At 33.2% G+C, this 20,152-nt stretch overlaps 2 protein-coding genes and 1 pseudogene across 2 annotated transcripts in view; all 3 read left to right on the forward strand.

Moving 5' to 3' along the window:
• The window catches only part of LOC145293673 (uncharacterized), a 33,790-nt gene extending 20,351 nt beyond the window's left edge, over window positions 1-13,439 (forward strand). The window contains exon 3 of the mRNA XM_080140049.1: window positions 9,729-13,439. Within this exon, the coding sequence (XP_079996175.1) occupies window positions 10,496-12,460 (1,965 nt within the window). The 5' untranslated portion in view covers window positions 9,729-10,495 and the 3' untranslated portion in view covers window positions 12,461-13,439. The remainder of the gene's footprint in view (window positions 1-9,728) is intronic.
• Window positions 1-20,152, forward strand: part of LOC145293674 (uncharacterized) — a 57,345-nt gene that overhangs the window by 20,338 nt on the left and 16,855 nt on the right. The gene's annotated exons all lie outside the window — the stretch shown is intronic.
• Window positions 6,430-6,570, forward strand: LOC145294402 (U2 spliceosomal RNA; annotated as a pseudogene).

The following is a 20,152-nucleotide window of genomic DNA, read 5'->3' on the forward strand; positions in this document are numbered from 1 at the left end:
TTGAGTAATTCTTTAGAACGAAGATGGTGGCATTAGATTCGGCAAAGAATCAATGTAGTCTGAATCAGCAGTGGTTTAGTTTTCAAGATGGAGACTGACAACAAACTGATTTGCATCTAATATTCAACATTTTTATAATGAAGTTGGAGGCTTTTCATTGGTTGATTGTCCTAACCATAGTTATAAATTAGATCGTCCAAATGTTAGTAGCCATACCCTCCATTATAATCAAAAACATTTTAACAATATTCCTGTATAAAATAAGTGAATTTAAAAGATTAAAAATAATTTTATATTTTACTTAAAAGTTAGGTATTATTAATGTTTAACTGTATTTTTATTGACAACAAAAATTTTTCCCCAATTTTTAAACATTTTTGAAACCTTGTAAACAAGTGCATTGTTTTAAAGGTTACTTAATCTATACAAAATTTTAGTTTTTTATCCAAGTAAAATGAATTTACATCATATTTTGATGTTGTTATGATCTATAGATTTTTCTGATTCCTGATTCCAATTAATCATCCCAACACTAATTTAGACACACCTTCTCTATCTAAGATATTGAGTATTTTTGGATAAATATATACTACTGTGTTTATGTAATACGGTATTATTACTATTATTGCTCACAGCTAATTCTGAGTACCTTCTCAACAGCAACAAAACACATTGAAATTATTTCTCCCAAGAAACTCAGCAAGTACACACAGCTGTTCTCACTAGGGTATTGAGAACTTTTGCCATAAAATATATCACTTACAAATTGTTATGCTGCTTATTATTATTATTATTATTATTATTATTATTATTATTATTACTTCTCTTGGATAATGCTGAGTACTTTTTTTTCCAACCGTATGACAAAATACAGTGAATTTCTTTTTTCCAACCAATCTGAAATTAAAATACACCAGCCCTATTTTGGATATTGAACACGTTTTAATTTACATATGATATATTCCAAATAGAATACTTTATTATTATTATTATTATTATTATTATTATTATTATTATTATTATTATTATACCCAGTCAACACCAAGTGCCTTGTCTAGTGTAGTTCTTTGAGGGAACACTTAGAAATATAGAAATGATAGAAAAAATGAAGCAGAAAAAATCAAACGAATGAATAAAAACTTAAATGAAGAAATGAATGAAAGATGAATGTAAAAAAATTGCACAAAAATCAATAAAATGAAGAAAACTATATTACTTATCAAAAGTATTACCATATTATTATTCTATTGCTTCCGGCATCATCAGTTTCTTGTTTAGTATTCAACACTGTAAGAAAGCTTTTTAAATGCAGTAGTGTTATTGCTCCCTTGTAATGTGGCATTTAAATGCACCTGATCTATTTTGGATATTGAGTAATTTGGAAAACTCATAATGACTGTATTATTCCTATTATTGCTCCTGGAGAATACATAGTACCTTTTTTTAATACAACAGTATAACAAAAAAAATCCCCAGTAAAGTTCTTTCTGCCAAGCAACACAGCCTTTAAACACATCTGCTTCATACAGTTGTGTTGAAAGGCTGCATTACCTTCTTGTTAAATATGTAGATATTCTTGCTCAAGGATATGCTTTAAACACAATGGAAGAATTGCTCCCTGGCAATGCTACATTTAAACATACCCGCCCTCTCTGGGATATTGATCACTTTTGAATTAACATATACAACTTAGCAAGTGTAATACTGTAATCTTATATTTTTTGCTTCTTGACTTTTGTCTAGTATACAAAATTGTTTTATTTGTAAGCCCTAAATAAAGCTAAAAAGGCCTCTTGAGTCCTACTTAAGCCATACTTTAGAGTTCTATTTCTTGATGAAATTTTGAATCAAGATGCCTGCATACATGTATATAAGAATTCTATGATTTATATTTAAATTTTGTATATTGAGCTATTCTATTTGGCTGGAGTTGTCTTATATAAAAATATTTATTCCCAACAGTATTTTGTAAGACTGTAAACCACTAGATTAATTAATGTGTGATTTAACTCATTGTTCAGATATATATATATATATATATATATATATATATATATATATATATATATATTTATGTGTGTGTGAGAGAGAGATAGTTTCTAATGATATTTAAGTACAAAGTCATAGAATAAATTAAACAGTCTACCAGAGCACTATTAAAATGACCCTTTCCAAGTTTCTTGTCCCCTCCCCTCTCAATAATTTGAAGAGAAATGATGTTGATAATGACAATAATCCAAATTGTTATATAAAATTCAGAGTTAGCATCTAATAATTTTGAAAGAAAATGCCAAATCATTTCCTGAAGATTTGATAAATAACTCGGCATTTTCTTTTCATATTATAACATAATTATATTGAAAATTGCAGAAAAACTCGACTTTCCTGATGAAATATGCTTTACTTAACCTCTAAAAAATAAATTGTGAAAAAATATTTGATATTATATTCCGAAACAATGACAATTAAAAATATTATAGACTGTTTCTTTTTTACATTTTACTTTTACCTGGATAAATATATACACAAACTACTCTCTTTATATAATAGATTTTATAATATAAATTACACTGGTCAACACAATATTTTTGGCAGGCAAAGTAAGACTGGTTTCTGGGGTTTTCAAGGGCGCTGAATCCGAATCTGACATTAGTTTTTTCAAATTGGCTCTAGTTTTTGAGATATCACAGGGGGTCGTTTGTCTGAAATCACCCATTCGCGACCATAGCTAAACGTACAAAAAACGGCTAAATAGTGCATAAATGTCAGATATTGATTTTTATGATAATCTTAAACCACAAAGACAGTGTAAAATCTCAATCTAACAAGTTAAGTTAGATATAACATCATTTCATTTATCCTATAACTGAACACTTTTCATAGATTTCAAGGATATACAAAAAATTTGCTAAAAATTTGCTGAATTTTAATTCTCCAAGTGAAAAAAAAACATTTACATAATCAGTTATATATCATAAATTAATGCAAAGCATTATACACTAGATTCGTAGTTACAATGAACACACGAAACAATATTTTATTCACAAAACTAAAATTGACGTTTATACGATTTTCGCTTGTGAGCAACTTTTGGGCAGTCTCTCAAAAGGTTCCAGCAGTAGTCTGCCATCATGTGCTCATCCCATTTGCCTTGATACCTCTCTTCCATTGTTTTGATGTCTTGATGGAATCTCTCTCCCTGCTTCTCACTGTAATCACCAAGATTACCAGGAAATCTGTTGAGGTGGCTAAACAAGAAATGAACTTTAATGCTCATATTTGCCCCTAGTTTTCCGTATGCAGTAAGCATCTTACGGACCAATTGCTTGTAATTGTCAGCTTTGTGATTTCCCAAAAAGTTTGTCACTACATCTGTGAAGGACACCCAAGCATTTAACTCAACCGTGTTCATATGATTAGTGAAGTCAGAATCCCTCATGAGCGTTCGAATCTGAGGTCCATCGAAGATGCACCTTTAGCTTTTTCGATGGAAAGACCTGAAAATTGCCTGCATATGTACTTGAAGCAATTCCCATCCTTCTTCAACGCCTTAACAAACTGTTCATGAGCCCTAGTTTTATGTGCAATGGAGGGAAGATGATTCTATCCCTGGGTACCAAAGGCTCATTAATGACGTTGGCTGTGCCGACTTCGAGACTTTCTCGTTCTGGCCAGTTCTCCCTTCTCCAGTGCTGGATTCTTGCTCTGCTATCCCACAAACAAAGAAAGCAGGGATACTTTGTGTACCCACTTTGCTGACCAATCAGAAAATTCACCATTTTCAAGTCCACACAAATCAGCCATTTATGAGTGTTGTAATTCAGATTTTCAAGAACAAATTTGATAGCATCATACTCTTCTTTCCTCTTGGTAGAATGGCCAATCGGTACAGGCGCAAACTTATTGCCATTGTGCAAAAGTACAATTTTTAGACTTGCTTTCGAGCTATCTATGAAGAGACGCCAATCTGCTGGGTCATATGATGAGATCCCCATGCAGTTAAGAAGTGCAGAAACGTCATTACAAAAGACCAGGTCGTCTTCTTTAGAAAAGAAACGAAGCAAGCTGCCTTCCCTTGTCCTATAGTATGTTACTTTTGTGCCAGAATCAAGAATGTTTTTCTCTTGGAGTCGTGATGCAAGAACTTCAGACTGCTCCTTCGACAAACAAAGGTCTCGCACTAGGTCATTAAGTTCAGATTGATTGAAAAGCTGAGGGCCATTTGAGGGTTCTTCATAGTCACTACAGCTATCATCACTTGATATTGAAAGATCAGCTGGAATCTCTTCGGTTTCATCGATTTCAGGCAAACTGGTGAAAACAGGCACAGGTAGATCCTCAGAGTGTGCAACAGGACGGATAGCACAATCCAGGCTCGGATACTGCCAATTTGCCTTCTTGTGCTTGTTAAACCCCGTCATGTCATTGAGACAGAAGTAGCAGTCATCAAAATGATTGTTGGGCTCTCTCCACACCATTGGTACAGCAAACTTCAACTTCAGCTTACCATTGGTCCAACCGCGGAGATTTCTACACAGGTTTTGCACACCATATGTGGGGCCCAAGACTTGTCTTGGTCACCAAGTATCATATCGAAGTATGCTTTGTACGCCCTCTTGACAAAGTCTGTAATATTCCTCTTTTGTTGTGCCATCATATACTGTCCACAGATGTAACAAAAGACATCCGGTTCATATCTGCAACATCTTCTAGAAGAACTCATTTTTTCTCTAGAACTCATTTTCAACTGTGGAATTAAAAAGAAAATTCTTAATTACTGTTTAATTTATACTGCAACTATATTTATGGAACATGTTATAAAGTAATTACAGTATATAATTATATAAAAATTCTCCCTATATAAATAATTATATAAAAATTCTCCCTGAAATACTTCAATATATACATAATCATTATAATGATTCAATAATATCAGAAAATTATTATTTACTGCTTCTATATTGAAGTATTTCAGGGAGAATTTTAGCAGTTTAGGCTTATTTGGGGCTATCAGTATCTTCTAAACTAGAGCCAATCTGGCAAAACCAATGTTATATTCGTAATCAGCGACCTTCAAAACCCCAGAAAACACTCCTAGATGGTCTGCCAAAGAAAAAAAATAAAAATTTGTTGACCAGTGTTATTAATAGAATTTCAATGGAAAACATTTTCTACTAAGATAAGATTTATAATTGTTCTAACAGATTATTGTTTATTTTTAAATGTCTTAAAATATAAATTTTGACTTTTGCTTACAGAAAAACAATTTAAAACTGTAGTTTGCAATAAAAGAAAATAATATGCTAACAATTTAAATATGTTCAGTTTTAATCTTTTATTTATATATGACTAAGAGTCATTTGTCAACACTTTATATCCTAGGAAAAATTAATGAGATATTTGTAATCAGCAAAATTTTGTTAAAGCTTGTATATAATTTGATGGTTTCTGTAAAAAGTAACCAACAAAAATATCAAATTTATTTTCATTATAGCTTGCATATATATTCGAGTCCTAGAGTGAAATAACCCTTTTCTATGAAAATTCAAATGTCCAATTTTTGTGAATTTTTCACGAAAATTACAAAACATTTTACAAAATTACAAAACTATGAGAGTTTTAAGAAATGCGTAAGTCACTTAAAATGGAAACATTTTCAATTTTCTTGAAATATGAACAATAAATGTTTAACGCAAACCAACAATCTATAATTCTGAATATTTTGAAGAATTCTGAGACATGCCTAGAGGTTAGGCACTTGGGCAGCATTTTTTAACACATTCTATTTGAAAATTTAATACATCATTTACTAATTTAAATTAGATGTTTTATGTTAAATTTCGGCTTTTTCTTTTTACTCTGATATTAAACAGCTGCAAATTAATTTCTGCTTTCTTTTTCATTAGGTCAAAATTCAATTACAACAGACAGTGGTTGTCCAGAATTCCCTTATATTAAAAACAAAAATACTGAAAATTGTATATGTGTGACAATGAAAATATATTCTAAAAATCACATGAATTGATCAAGTAGTTTTATTTTATTTTTAGTCTCGTGCAAGCGACTCTATATATCATTTCATTGGTAGGTCGGTTGGAGTTGGTCTGTCGATCTGTCAGTAACACTTTTGTGCTTGGCCTTTTTGGTTAAGATCAAAGGTCTGTTGTTAATAGATGTTGTTCTTAGCTTTTTAAGCTTTTCTTGGCCTTTTGGACAAGATCATTTGTTCCGGCAGATACTGCAAGCAAAGACCATATGTGGGGGCAACCCCACATATAAGACTTTGGTCAATGTAAGGGAAACCCTTCATACCAATTGTCACTATCCAGCTCACCTACTCCCCGGTGAGTTGGTCCCCATTTCCCCTTCACTCCCCACATTAAAAATCGGCCTTATGCCTAATTTGCTCAGTGGGGGAGTAAATAAATACTCTTTTCTTGGTCTTTTGGCCCAGATCAAAGTGTAGTATCTGTTCTTACTACATGCTGTACTTATATTTGTAACTTTGTGATATAAAGTGGGGGATCGCTTTTCTGTATTAATTTAATGTAAAATGATCACCCACCTTACAACCAGTCAGTCTCAAAGCAATTCAAGTCATTCTCCAGATCATTCAAGTTGTTTTTGAAGGATTCCAGTTATTTTTTAAGCATTCAAGTCATTCTTAAGGTCATTCAATTCATCCTTAAGTTCATTAAAGTCATTCTAAGTCATTTAATTTTTATTTAAGTCGTTTCAACCCATTTTTCGGTCATTTTAGTTTATCTTTAAGAATTTCATGTCAATCCTACATTCATGCATTCATTCATTACACGAGAGCACGCGACTAATGGCTATCGGCCTTGTTTATTACATTGTCACCACAAATAAGGCACATTGCCACTTTGATGTAGGGGGCTATTATGAGGGACATAAGTTGCAGGGATACTATGTAGGGAGTTGAGCAGCAAGATTTTTGTTCATATTACACTTAAACTTCTGCATACCAGTACAGTTGGGAAAGCAGGAACCCAGAAGGAAATTGTAAAGTATAGCAGCTCTGGAGAAGAAACTATTAGAGTAGAAGGCTTTTTTTACATCTAGAGATCTCTACTGTGTAAGAGTGCTGCTTGTCGGGTTTTTCAGGAGTATTTACGTCGAGGGGGTACAAGGGCTTGTAGTTCATTGAAGTATCCACCATTAAAATACTTGTAAAACAGCTAGAGGAATGCAACATTTCAACAATGGGGCAGAGATTGAAGCTTAGATGACAGTTCAGGACCTATCAGGTTGGCGACTCTCTTTTGAACTCAGTAGTGAGAGACTAGTAGCAGTTGCACCAGCCCAAATGTGACAACAATACTCCATACATGGGTGAATGGTGGCCTTGTAGAGGTACAGAATACTTTCAGGTGTAAGTAACTTTTTAGCACAGTAGAGAGAGCCCACCTCCGCAGCAGCCTTGGGAATGCTTTCATGGTCCCTGTGAATGTTAAGCCAAGGAGTTTGAATGAAGTACTTTCAGGTAATGTATCTTTAGCCATAGCTGTTGGTGGTTGAGATGGTTTCCTGTAATTATTAAAGCAAACAAGCTTAGTCTTGGCAGCATTGAATGTTACCATCCATTTTTGACCCCATTTCACTACAAACTCTAGGGTTTCTGCCATTTCCTTAGATATGTGTTTATTCGTTTTCCTCTCATGCCTGTTATGGAGCATGGAGTCATCAGCAAATATACCCATCTCAGAGACTATTTTAACAGAGGTCATTTATGAATATCAGGAATAATAAAGGTCCAAGGATCTACCCCTGAGGAACACCTGCATTTATATATTGTTTGGACATATGACTATCAAGGACAACCTAAATTCTTCTCTTATTTAAGAAAAATTTAATTATGTTAAGTAATCGTCCAGTAATACCATAGGATCTGATTTTCTTGAGAAGACCATCATGTCATACTCTGTCAAAAGCCTTATATATATCTAGGGCTACTGTCATCCCCCACTGCATTCTCCAGAGCATGGTATATACATTCAGAGATTACAGTTAAAATATCTGCAGTAGAATGGGCTTGCCTAAATCCATATTGATGATCAGGCAGAAGTTTAGCAACTTTAAGGTGGTGGACTAGAGCTTCATTAATTATGGACTCAAATATCTTTCTCACAAAGTCTACTTGTACTGAACTTATGCCGGATAAATCTGTGGTATGCCAGATAAATCTATGATAATGGGGCATCTTTGATGTGATCTCTAATGGCATCCCAGTCAATCTTATTGTAGTACCTTGTTATTTTTAACAATAGCTCTTCAACTTGGGGTCGAGAGTTTAGAATGATGTCTATCATTATCACAGCATGATCAACATTTCCAAGTAGGCAATGAGCATTTTTTACATAATTCTCTAAAACTGCTGTCAGAAATAGATCCAGAAGTGAGGCTTGCTGATCCTGACGATCTGAAAGATGGGTTGTGAATTTTACTGTCTGTGTCAAGGAATGGGATATAGAAAAGTTATGGATGATGCTACCAGCTGTGTCTGTGTAGTTGGAGAAGCCAAGCCAATTACTGTGGTGGGCGTTAAAGTCACCAAATACATGTATTTGGGCACTAGTGTCAGAGAGTGCAACATCTATGCTGTCAGAGACATGATTGATTAGAGTACAGTCCTGGGTTGAGGGTGAGTGATAAAGAAAATATAGGTAGCTAACGCTATGTTGTAAAGTTTAAAGCACATGAAGGCATGATCATCTGATTCTTGTTTAGATTCCCTAGTTATGGGGAGAGTGTTACAAATATAGACTTCAAGTCCGTGTATGTGTCTGTCAGAGTCCTGAAGAAGTGGAAGATAACCAGATACGTTAAAGATGTTATAGGGGATTGAGGAGTACAAGTTAGTTTCACTTAGTACTAAGATATCCAGGGAGTTTGCTAGGAGAAATGATTTTTATTTTTACAAAGAAAAACATTTTTCAACTATAGGAAATTGTAGGCATTACAAGGCTGATTTGAATTATTGCGAGTTAGTTGCCCTTGTTTATTCAAGATTGTGATGCAAAACAGTTTCTATTTTCTTACTTATAAAATTTGATTTTCTTATAAAATTTAAACTACTTGATCAATTTATGTGATTTTTTAAATATTTTCCACTATGAGTGGGTACATCATACAGATTTTTTGTTTTTTATATATGAGAATTCTGAACAAGAATGCAACGAAAAATGCACAGATTTCTTACTACTAGATTCTTTTCGTTTTAATAACATCATGGCACGAAAAGTTTTTTAAAATAGTCTAAGGAAGGGGCATCATGTTGAAATGTTTATTTTAAAAATCTTTGCATTTTAATTTGGCTTTTAAATGTATAACATACTATTTAATTTTTTTTTAAATTTAAACAACACTTATTTCACAGAACACAACCTAATTATTTCATACCACATGTGCAAATTCATCATTTCCCTAGCATAATGAAAAAATATCACCATTCAATAAAACATACAGACATTTTACTACTAAATATTTTTTGGTTTAATAACATTAGAGCATGGAAAGTTTTACAAAATATTCTGAGAAAATGTATCAGGTCAAAATATTAATTTTAAATAAATGTTTGTTCTTGTTACAAAATCTTTGCATTGTAATTTGGCTTTTAAATGTATAACATACATATTTAATTTAAAATTTAAACAACACTTATATCACAGAGAACACAACATAACTTCAAATTTTTTTTTATTTTGCAGATGTTCTAAAAAGTAAAATGAGTGAACTGCTGTGTATCTAAAATGAAACAAGAAGTGATTAGTTTCACTTGAGTTCATTGAGAAAATAAAATCCAAACAAAAAGCATATTCTAATCCAACATTGAAATGGACAAAGGAAATGCATTCAAGCCCACATTGTTTATTAACTTATGACTAAATGCGCCTCACAAATTCATAAATATTTCCATATTCAAGTTAAACTTGATTTATTGTTCAATTTTAAAGAGGATATTTTAATAATGCATTTTGAAAGAAAGTAAATACTGTCAATAATCGTCTATTCTTCACAAATAATGGAGAAAATTGCTGTTTAAGTCTATGAAGGATTTTAAAATAGTAAAGAATAGCGTTTAATGCATTATTTGTAATATATGCCTTCGAATTCATATGTTAACCATCTTTTCTCATAGGTTTTATGAAATAATTAAAAAGAAAATTTACATAAGTAATAATGACTTAAGCAATTTATTGTTTTGATCATATGTTCCAACAAATAGAGAACGATTCGTACATCTTGAAACTAAGTTTTTAATATTATTATTTATTGAAATTTTATATCGTTTTTTTTTTCAATAATATAAAATTGAAAGTGATATTTGAAGTCAAATGAGAAAGAACAGATCGTAATTTTTATCTATATACATCTTCCTTTTAAATGGAGTATTTTATGAACTTGTATTTTTAAATGTAAATCATTCAAAGTGTGTGGCTATTGTTTCAGACATAATGACTCATTAGTTGCACATATGCGAACACACACAGGAGAAAAGCCCCATTCTTGCAAAGTTTGTGGATTTTCATTTTCTTATAAGACAACGTTAATTAGACACATGCATACTCACACCGGATTAAAGCCACATTCTTGTGACATGTGTGACGCATCCTTTTCTCAGAAAGGACACCTGTTAGCACATATGCGAACACATACAGGGGAAAAGCCATATTCTTGTGAAATGTGTGGCTCTTCTTTTAGTCGTAAGCATTCCCTAAATGCACATATACGAATCCATACAGGTGAAAAACCATATTCTTGTAAAATTTGTGACTTTTCTTTCAGAACAAAATATGCATTAGATCAACATATGCGAACGCACACTGGAGAAAAGCCATATTCTTGTATGGTTTGCAGCTCTTCTTTCCGTCATAAACAGACATTAGTTGTTCATAGACGAACACATACTGGAGAAAAACCATATTCTTGCACAATGTGTGATTTTTCTGTTCCTCATAAAACAGCATTAGTTAGACATATGCGCACTCACACTGAAGAAAAGCGATATTCTTGTAAAATGTGTGACACTTCTTTTTTTAAAAAGTCAGAGTATTCAGCACATGTGCAAACACACAATGGAGAAATGCCACATATTTGTACACTATGTGATTTTTCATTCAATACGAAAAAACAGTTAACTTTACATACACGAACACACAAGAAATATTCTTGTACGGAGTGTGACTCCGCTTTTAGTCAGAAAACAACATTAGTCAAACACAAACGAAGACACACTGGAGAAAAGCCATATTCATGTGAAATATGTGGTTATGCTTTTAGCCACAGACACTCTGTAATCGTACATATGCGAATTCATACTGGAGAAAAACCTTATTCATGCGAAGTGTGTGGTTCTAGTTTCAGTCAAAAAGACTCATTAGTTTCACATATGCGAACACACACAGGAGAAAAGCCATATTCTTGTGAAGTATGTGGCTCTTCTTTTTCTTATAAATCAGTGTTAGTTATTCATAATCGCACACACACTGGTGAGAAACCATTTTCTTGTAAAGTTTGTGGCTATTCATGTGCACAGAATGCAAACTTGGTTGTACATATGCAAAAACATGCTGGAGAAAAGCCATATGCTTGTACTGTGTGTGGTTCTTCTTTTGTCAAGAATCACTTACTTGTTGCACATATGCGAACACACACTGGAGAAAGGCCATATCCTTGTACACAATGTGGATCTTCTTTTAGTCATAAAACAAAATTAGTTTCACATATGCAAACACACAGTAAAAAAAAACATTCTTGTAAAGTGTGTGGGTTTTCATTTACTCAAAAGCGTTCATTAATTCCACATATGCGAACACATACTGGAGAAAAACCTTATCCCTGTACAGTGTGCAGCATGTCTTTTGCTTATAAACACTCACTAGCCATTCATAGTCGAACACATACTGGAGCAAAACCATATGGTTGTGAAATATGTGGCTCATCCTTTGCTCATAAACACACATTAGTCATTCATAGTCGAACACACACTGGAGAAAAACCATATCTCTGTATAATTTGTGGCTGTTCTTTTAGTCATAAACCAACATTAGTTAAACATATGCGTACTCATACTGGAGAAAAGCCATATCGTTGCAAAGTCTGTGGCTCATGTTTTACGCAGAACAATAGCTTGTTAATACATATGCGAACACACACTGGAGAAAAACCATATCTCTGTATAATTTGTGGCTGTTCTTTTACTCATAAACCAACATTAGTTAAACATATGCGTACTCATACTGGAGAAAAGCCATATCGTTGCAAAGTCTGTGGCTCATGTTTTACGCAGAACGAAAGCTTGTTAATACATATGCGAACACACACTGGAGAAAAACCTTATTCATGTACAGTGTGTGGCTCTTCTTTTGGTCAAAAGCCTTCCTTAGTTGCTCATATGCGAAAACACACTAGAGAAAAGAAAAACATACACTCTCTTTGAGAAAATATATTATTGTATGGTGTGGCTTTTGTCATGCATAAAAACATATGTGTTAAAGCAAACAAAGTTTTATCTTATGAAAAGAAATTGAAATAAGTAATCAGGAAAATAAATATCGAAAACTTTGAAACTCTGAATTAACATTAACAGATGAATATACAAAGTGAACAAGTGGAAGAGAGATTCAAACAATTGTGCTTAAACATTTTTACTTTTTTTTATAACTCCTTGTTAATTTTTTGTAACGAAAAGAATGTTATCATTTTTAAGATCCATGTTTTTTACATATTGGCCAAATCTTTGTAAAAAAAATACTTGGTCAAGTGTGAAGTTCCCATACAATTTTAAAATAAAATGATCATCTGACAATAAAATATAAAAAATTTTATTTTAAATTATACATACGCCACTCTTGGCATGGAATTAACATTTTACCAAACTCATTTGGATTCGGCATTAAATAAATTCTCCAAATCAAAGAACCACTTTTCTCATCACATATGAACTTTTATTTTTTGCAAGAAATAATGACAGGGATTGCTTTCAGTCTCAGATTGTCAATATCTGTATTCCACATTAAATAATCCTGAAGTGTAATTGATTGTCATTTCTTAGTAGACTGCATCTTTTTGATGAACTAAACTCGTTCAGACTCTGCCGACATCTGAACATCAATTTATTGAGTTTTGCTTGCTTTGTTGATGCTTTGGTATATCAATATTTTTGTAGAAGGAAACATTTTTTATCATATTGTTCAATTAATTATTTAATGACAGCACAATACATAAAAACTCCATCATAATGGTATAAACTCCAATACTAAAACAACTGTTATTGAACAATTACACAATTTTTGTATTATTGACATTAAAAAAAATAAATGCAATGTTCAAATGATGTCTCCTTCCAATGATTGGATAAATGTTAGACAATTGTTCAGGTATATTACATGTGTATAAGATTGAGAAAAAACTAGAATATGTTTGCTGTAGAATAAAGTCTTATCAAATTTCTTTAACGAAGATAATTGTCAATGTGATAAATATAAAATCATAAAATTAAATGATTATAGAGCTCAAGAATAGTGTTACTGTGTGAATCTACAATTACATAAGCATAGATTTGATGGTGTAGCCTTTAATTACAATTAGGTTATCAATCTTCTTGACAGAACGATGAATTAACTAGAGAATAAACTGCAAAAAGAATAAAACTTCACAATCTCCTAAAACAATGTTATGGCAAAGATACGTAAAAATAAACATTGTATAACTGGAGCTATGGCTTTAGAAGATTTTGTGGAGTTCAGATCTTAGTGTTTTTACAAAAAGGTTTTTTTAATGGCTAGTTCAAATCAAATATTGATTTATCAATAACGAGTGGTTAAAGACAAATATTTGGAGCAAATGAAATAAATTGCTAAAGTTGACTTTTTGCAAACGTTAAAGATAACATAATCAGGTTCTGATAACAAAAATATTTTTATTATATTAGGTTAATGACCGGATCGAAGATAAGGGTTAAGTTTTAGTTATTAAGAGATTCGCTTGGCAAGATCATCACTTATGTCCTAGGAAGTATAAATGGGTTACGACTAAGATGTCAAAATTTAGTAAAGTAGCATTACAAGCATCATGAACTGGAATAAGATATGGTATAGCTATGAGTTGACATGGTGTTTCTATGCATGGGAGTAGCTAGTGGTTTCTGCTCTCACAAAAAATCACTATTCGGCTGAAAACCCTCATCACTGAAAAGATTTCGTTTGTTGATATCTGAAAAACTGAATCACTTTCAAACATGAAAAAGGCAAAAGTATTAACAAGTAAGTGATATTTGTTTTCTCATAAAATATTTGGTTAAAAATATTCCAATAATATATATATATATATATATATATATATATATATATATATATATATATATATATATATATATATATCGTCAGCATACAAAGAAGGATAAATTTTAATTATATTTTATTTTTCTGATTTAAGACCTGCATTTTGGACGGCTAGAGTTACTGTTTTCAATTTAACGCTTTTTTTTTTTGTCTGAGTGAAAGTGAGTTGGTGATTTCTGATCTTAAGTTTACATGCTTGCATCAAAAAGTGCCATGGATTCTTCTAGACACTGGACTGGTCGTCTGAAAACCATTTTTATTTAGCTATTATTTGCCCCTCTCCTCTGATGCTGTGATTACCATATCTACCTCAACAAATTATATATAATCTTCCTTTTTCCTTTTAATAATCATATGCTATCTTTTTTTTCTCTTTCCGCTTTTCTTTGTCTAAATAACTTTCCCAAAAATGTTAGTTAACTGTGCGAATTTATTTGCGAATAATTCATTAGAAACACCTTAGTTGATATTCGTTTTTTTACCAGTAGGTTTTTCAAGCTCTTGTTGAGAACCAGAGCTTTGTATTGATAATAATTTGTGAAAATCTACTTCGTTTAAGATCCATAATATCGTTCAAGACGGCAATCTGATGGGTCTTTATCGAGCAAAAGTCTAAAGATAAAAAAATTACTGGTAGAACATTACATTTTCGCATGATTGATAACATTTGAAACAAAAACCTTATCCATGTAGGTAGAACTTATGTCACCTTTGATAATATTTATTTGTTTGTTACGAGTTTCAGCTGCAAATTTCCCTGAATCTGAGATTCGTCTTGATTAATTGCCACACATTTATTTAAAAAAACAAAATTACAAAAAAATATATATGTACTTGTCACGGAACAATGTCATATTGCACAAATAATCAAGTAAATTTTTAAAAACTGAGAAAATTAAAATTTATGATTTTTAGCGATTTTACGATTAAACTATATTGAACATAAAGCTGATTTTGAGCTCATAACTTCGAACTGAGTTGTCTTCTTTCATAGGATTTCATTATGGCTGACGAAATATTGACACAGTTGTAAAATTTGATGTTTTTGAATAAAAAATTACTTGATCAAATGTTTTTGGAATATGTCATATCTGTTCTGTGACTGGTACATACATTATATAGACTTTTGTGTTTATTTTAAATTTCCTCCATAAATGCAATTCTGAATAATCACCAGTTATTTTCTATAACTGATTTACAATTCATTCACTAGATCTTTTGAGAAATAAAAGCAATAGTTATTATTATTGGCTCACAAGGAGTTTTCACACAGGTTATCAAAGATCTCTTCTTGAAAACAGCCTGTAGTTTTCCCTGAAATCTGAGTAAAAAAAAATCTCCCCAGATTTCCAGTACTCTCCACCTCTTTTTATAGTATTTGCAAATAAATGTGCATTATTGCAACAGCTGGTTGCCATTGATTTCTCATTGGCAGTGGCTATTGGTCTTCACTGGTATTTGAGTGACAATAAGCATCCCCAAGGTCTTAGTTCTCTTCGCACTTGTCCAGCAGAGATCTGATCAGTGCTCTCCTCGGCCTTTCCTTCCTCCTTGACTGTTTGTTCTCACTTTTTTTTAAGGGTGTTCAGTTATGCGGTAATGAGGGTGGGGATAGAGAACTTATAGATATGCGGCTTCAATGTTCTTGGTTCCATGTGATGTTTGATGTTTTGCCTCTGCAGCAGTTTGGTCCATGCTTGTTACTCATATGTTAGCCTCCACATTCAAGGGTATTCCTTAATATTTCAGCTGTTTTCATTATTGTTGTTCATTGTATTTTCCAGTCATTTCTCTGATTCCAATTTCTCCCATTCTTTTTTCAAAGTTTTCGGGATAGTTCCTAGTGCTCCTACTATTATAGGTATTATTTTGATTTTCTTCACCTTCCATATCCCTTTCAGCTCTCTGGTTTGGTCTGTGTATTTGCTTCCTTTCTCCTTTTCTTTGATATTCACCCTGTGGTCGGCTGGAACAGCAAAGTCTACAATTTAACAGGATGCTTCTTATTAATTATTACGATATCCAGTCTTCTTGCCTGTGGGTTTATCAGTTTGTATGGCCATGACCCATAGGATTTTTGATTTTCGTTTTCAAGTACTGTTGCCAGCTTATGTTTGTACCACTTGTCTGTGCATTCGAGATGGAGTTGCTTGCATAATTCCCAGTGTACTGTGCTTCCCACTTGGTTGTGTCTGTTCTTGTATTCCTTTCGGGCCAGTTTGTTGCATTCACTTACTATATGGTTTATTGTTTCATCTCTTTGTCCACATAGTCTGCATTTGCTGCTTTCTTGTGTTTTGCCGATTTTTGCTCTGATATGATTGGTTCATATCACGTTATTTTGTGCTGCGGTTATTAGAGATTCAGTTTCTCGGCTTATGTGGCCTTTTCACATCCATGTCCAGGTGTTTTCGTTATTTTCATCTTTTGTCATCCTTATGAATCTTCCATGTAGTTGCTTCTCTTCCCATTTTTCTTTTCTTGTTTTATCCTTTGTCTCTCTGTTTTCTGTTTTATTGATTTTTTCCATGTCTCTCACTGTCATGATTATTCTTTCAGTGTTTTGCATTATGTATTTTTCTAATTCTTTTTTGGTTTCATTCACACAGTCTTCTATGCAGACCAGTTCTCTCCTGCCATCTTTCCTTTTCACATAGAGTAGGTCAACATCGTCCTTGGGTGTAGTATGTTGTGTATAGTCATGAGTTTCCTGATCTTCTGATCAGGCTGTCTCAGTTCTTCTTTAATCCACCCTATGAACGGTTCAGAGTATCTTACTAGTAATACTGCCCATACATTTATACCTTTTACTAGCATGGGTGCCCGGCGTTGCCCAGGTGTTTGGAAGTGTGTGTTGAGCAAAAAGAAAGTGGTAGTAGGAAGGCAGGTTCGAACCCGTACTATGAAGAAGGAAAAGAACCTGAATAAAACCTAATGTCTTTGCTGTTACGACCACTGTCATACCGGGAGTAACATAGGTTTAAATTAAGGCTAGTCAATCGAAAAGAGGGGTTGACTTTCGAAGCGACCCCTCCCTGTAGAAAAGTACCCAGTTGAGGGTGGAGAAATTAATGTTTTTAGCCAATTTTTTGGTACTTGTCTCAAGGGTCAAGCTTCAAAACGGTACTGATCTTTGAAAATCCATTGCCTATGTCGAAAGTTTTAGGCAGACATACAAACATACATACATAGATTCATATATTGGTAGCTCAAATTTTCGACCCAAACCAATTAAAAAGCTTGCCCTATCTCTGAATACCCTTTATGTAAAATTTCAAATGTTTAGACCAGAAATTGTCTGAGTAATTTTGTAAAGACCGCAGAGGTCAAATTTTTTTTTAACTTTGACCTTTATTATGACCCCTAAACATGTATTGTTTTGGGCTCAAATCAAGTCATTAAGTTAGATCCGTCTAAGGAAGCTATACTTAAAATTCCAAGTGTTTAAACCCCAAATTGGCGAAGGAGTTTGGTAGAGTTCTCAAAGGTCAAATCATTGAACTTTAACCCCTTAACAGCCAAACTTCTGGCCGAAAATGGATTACAAAGATTTTGCCAAGTTTCAGTACCCTGTATGTCCAATTTCGAGTCTGTAGACTAAAAATTGACAGAGTTATTGTGTAGGGAAATGTACACAGACAGACACCTTCACTTTTATAGATATATAGATTAGGTTTCTGGTATATAATTTAGTTTCCAGAAGTTTTCTTGTTCTCTTGAGATATTCCTTTCCAATTCTCGCTTTTATTTCTGTTGCTGTGATAGTGTCTGCTTCCAGAACTCTCAGGTATCTCTAGGCATCTTGTACCGCCTAGAGCCCTCATCTCTGCTTGGTTGGGTACTGCCATGCTTTTTGTCATCTCCAGTTTTCCCTTTCTTATCACTAGTAGTGCACACTTCTCCATACCGAACTCCCTTTGGATATCCTGGCTGAAGATACTGGTGATGTTTACTTGAGTTTATTTTCGGTCCTTGTGAAAAGTTTCAAATCATCCATGTACATCAGGTGATTAATTTTTTTCTCTGCATTACAGAACTTGTATCCGGCTTGGCACTTTCTCAGTATATTGTTTAGGGACATCATGTATATGATGAGCAGTAATGGTGATGGTGAGTCTCCTTGGAAGATGCCTCTTTGTATGTTTATTTCTGTTATGTGTTGTCCAGTCACCATGTTCTCAATAACGTTGATGATCCTGCTTGGTATTTTATACATTTTTAGGCCTTCTATGCTTGGGGGATTCTGTGATATGCCTTTTTGTAGTCAATCCATGCCATGGCTAAATTCTTTCTTCTTTTTGCCTCCTTTAGAATCTTTTGATCTATGTATAGCAGATCATGTGTTCCTATTTTTCCTTTCTGATATCCTTTCTATTTCTTGAGGAGTCCACGATTATTCAAAGAGTGGTAGATTTGTTCCTTCAGTTGTGCTGTTAATATTTTCCACATAGTGGGTAAGCACGTGATAGGCCTATAGTTGCTGGGGGCAGTTCCTTTCTCTTTGTCCTTCTGTATCAGTGTGGTTCTGTCCTTTGTTATGCAAGCTGGCACGTTTGCTTCCTGTATACATCTCATGTTTTGGGCTAGCCTTTTGTGTAGTGCTGTGAATTTTTTTTAACTAGTATGCATGTATCTTGTCGTGTCCTGGTGCTCTTCAGTTTGCCATTTTTCCTAGGGCTTTCTTTATGGTTTCCTTGCTGATTTCATTCACTGTTCCTTCTTCGATTTGTTGTAATTCTTTCATGTCTTTCAGGCATTTTGCATTTCTATTGTGTTCTTGTCATTCTTCCCATATCTTACTCCAATAGAGTTTTGTTTCTGTCGCGTTTGGTTGTTGTTTTTGTTTTTTCTCCATTCACGTTTTGGTAGAATTGGCTTTCATTGTTTTCAAATGTCCTGCTTTGTTTGTACTGTTCAGATTTGTATCTATATCAATCTTCCTTCTTTTGGTTAAGATCTTCGTGTTTTTTGTTTAGCTTCTCCCTGCTGGTCACATTTTCAATTTTCTCCATGTCGCTTTCTTCCGGTTTATCATTTTGGCTTCTTTTTTTATATTTGTTTATTTGGGTTTCTAGCCTTATTTCTCATCCAGGTTTTGTCGATGCATCTTTACCCAGCTGTTTTTCTGATTCAAACTTCATACTTACCATCTTGAGTCCTGTGTAAATTAAATTGTTTAGGTCTGTGATTATATCTGTTGTAATTTGTGAGAGAAGTTTGTTAACTTTCTGTTTCTGCTTTCAATTTTTTCAGTTCTTGATTCCTTAGAGATGGGAGCTTTGTTTTTCCTCGTTCATGAACTGTATTATTTTTTCTATTTTATCCGCTTCATCCTTTGTTAGCTCTGTTTCATTGTCCTCGATTTACACATTTGTAGGGTTCAGTCTTCACAGGTTCTCCATCTGTGGTGTTTTTACTTGTGGGGCTTCTACACATGCTGTTCCAGTGGGGGATGCTTCATGCTCAATTTTCTCATTTACTTTTCGTTGTATTTCTGTTAGCTCCAGTTTTGAGAGCCAGCCTCTCTTTAGTATAAGTCTTGCTTGGTCTGCAAGTTTTTGTTCTGTTGTATGGTAGTGTTACGTTCAAAGGTGTAACAATAAAAAAATATGGACTATATGAAATATGGTTTTAGGAAAATAATATTTTCCTTTATTTTCAACAATAACAAAATAAACGAAAGGTTTGTTCACAAATATTTACAACAACAATGAATTCGTTTCGCAACTACAGCAGTTGATTAACACACACGTTGAACTTCTAAAGCTTGAATTCGTTTCACAACTACG

Source organism: Euprymna scolopes, chromosome 15 (assembly GCF_053919585.1).
Source record: "Euprymna scolopes isolate OS-2025 chromosome 15, ASM5391958v1, whole genome shotgun sequence".
In the NCBI taxonomy this organism is placed as follows: Eukaryota; Metazoa; Mollusca; class Cephalopoda; order Sepiida; family Sepiolidae; genus Euprymna; species Euprymna scolopes.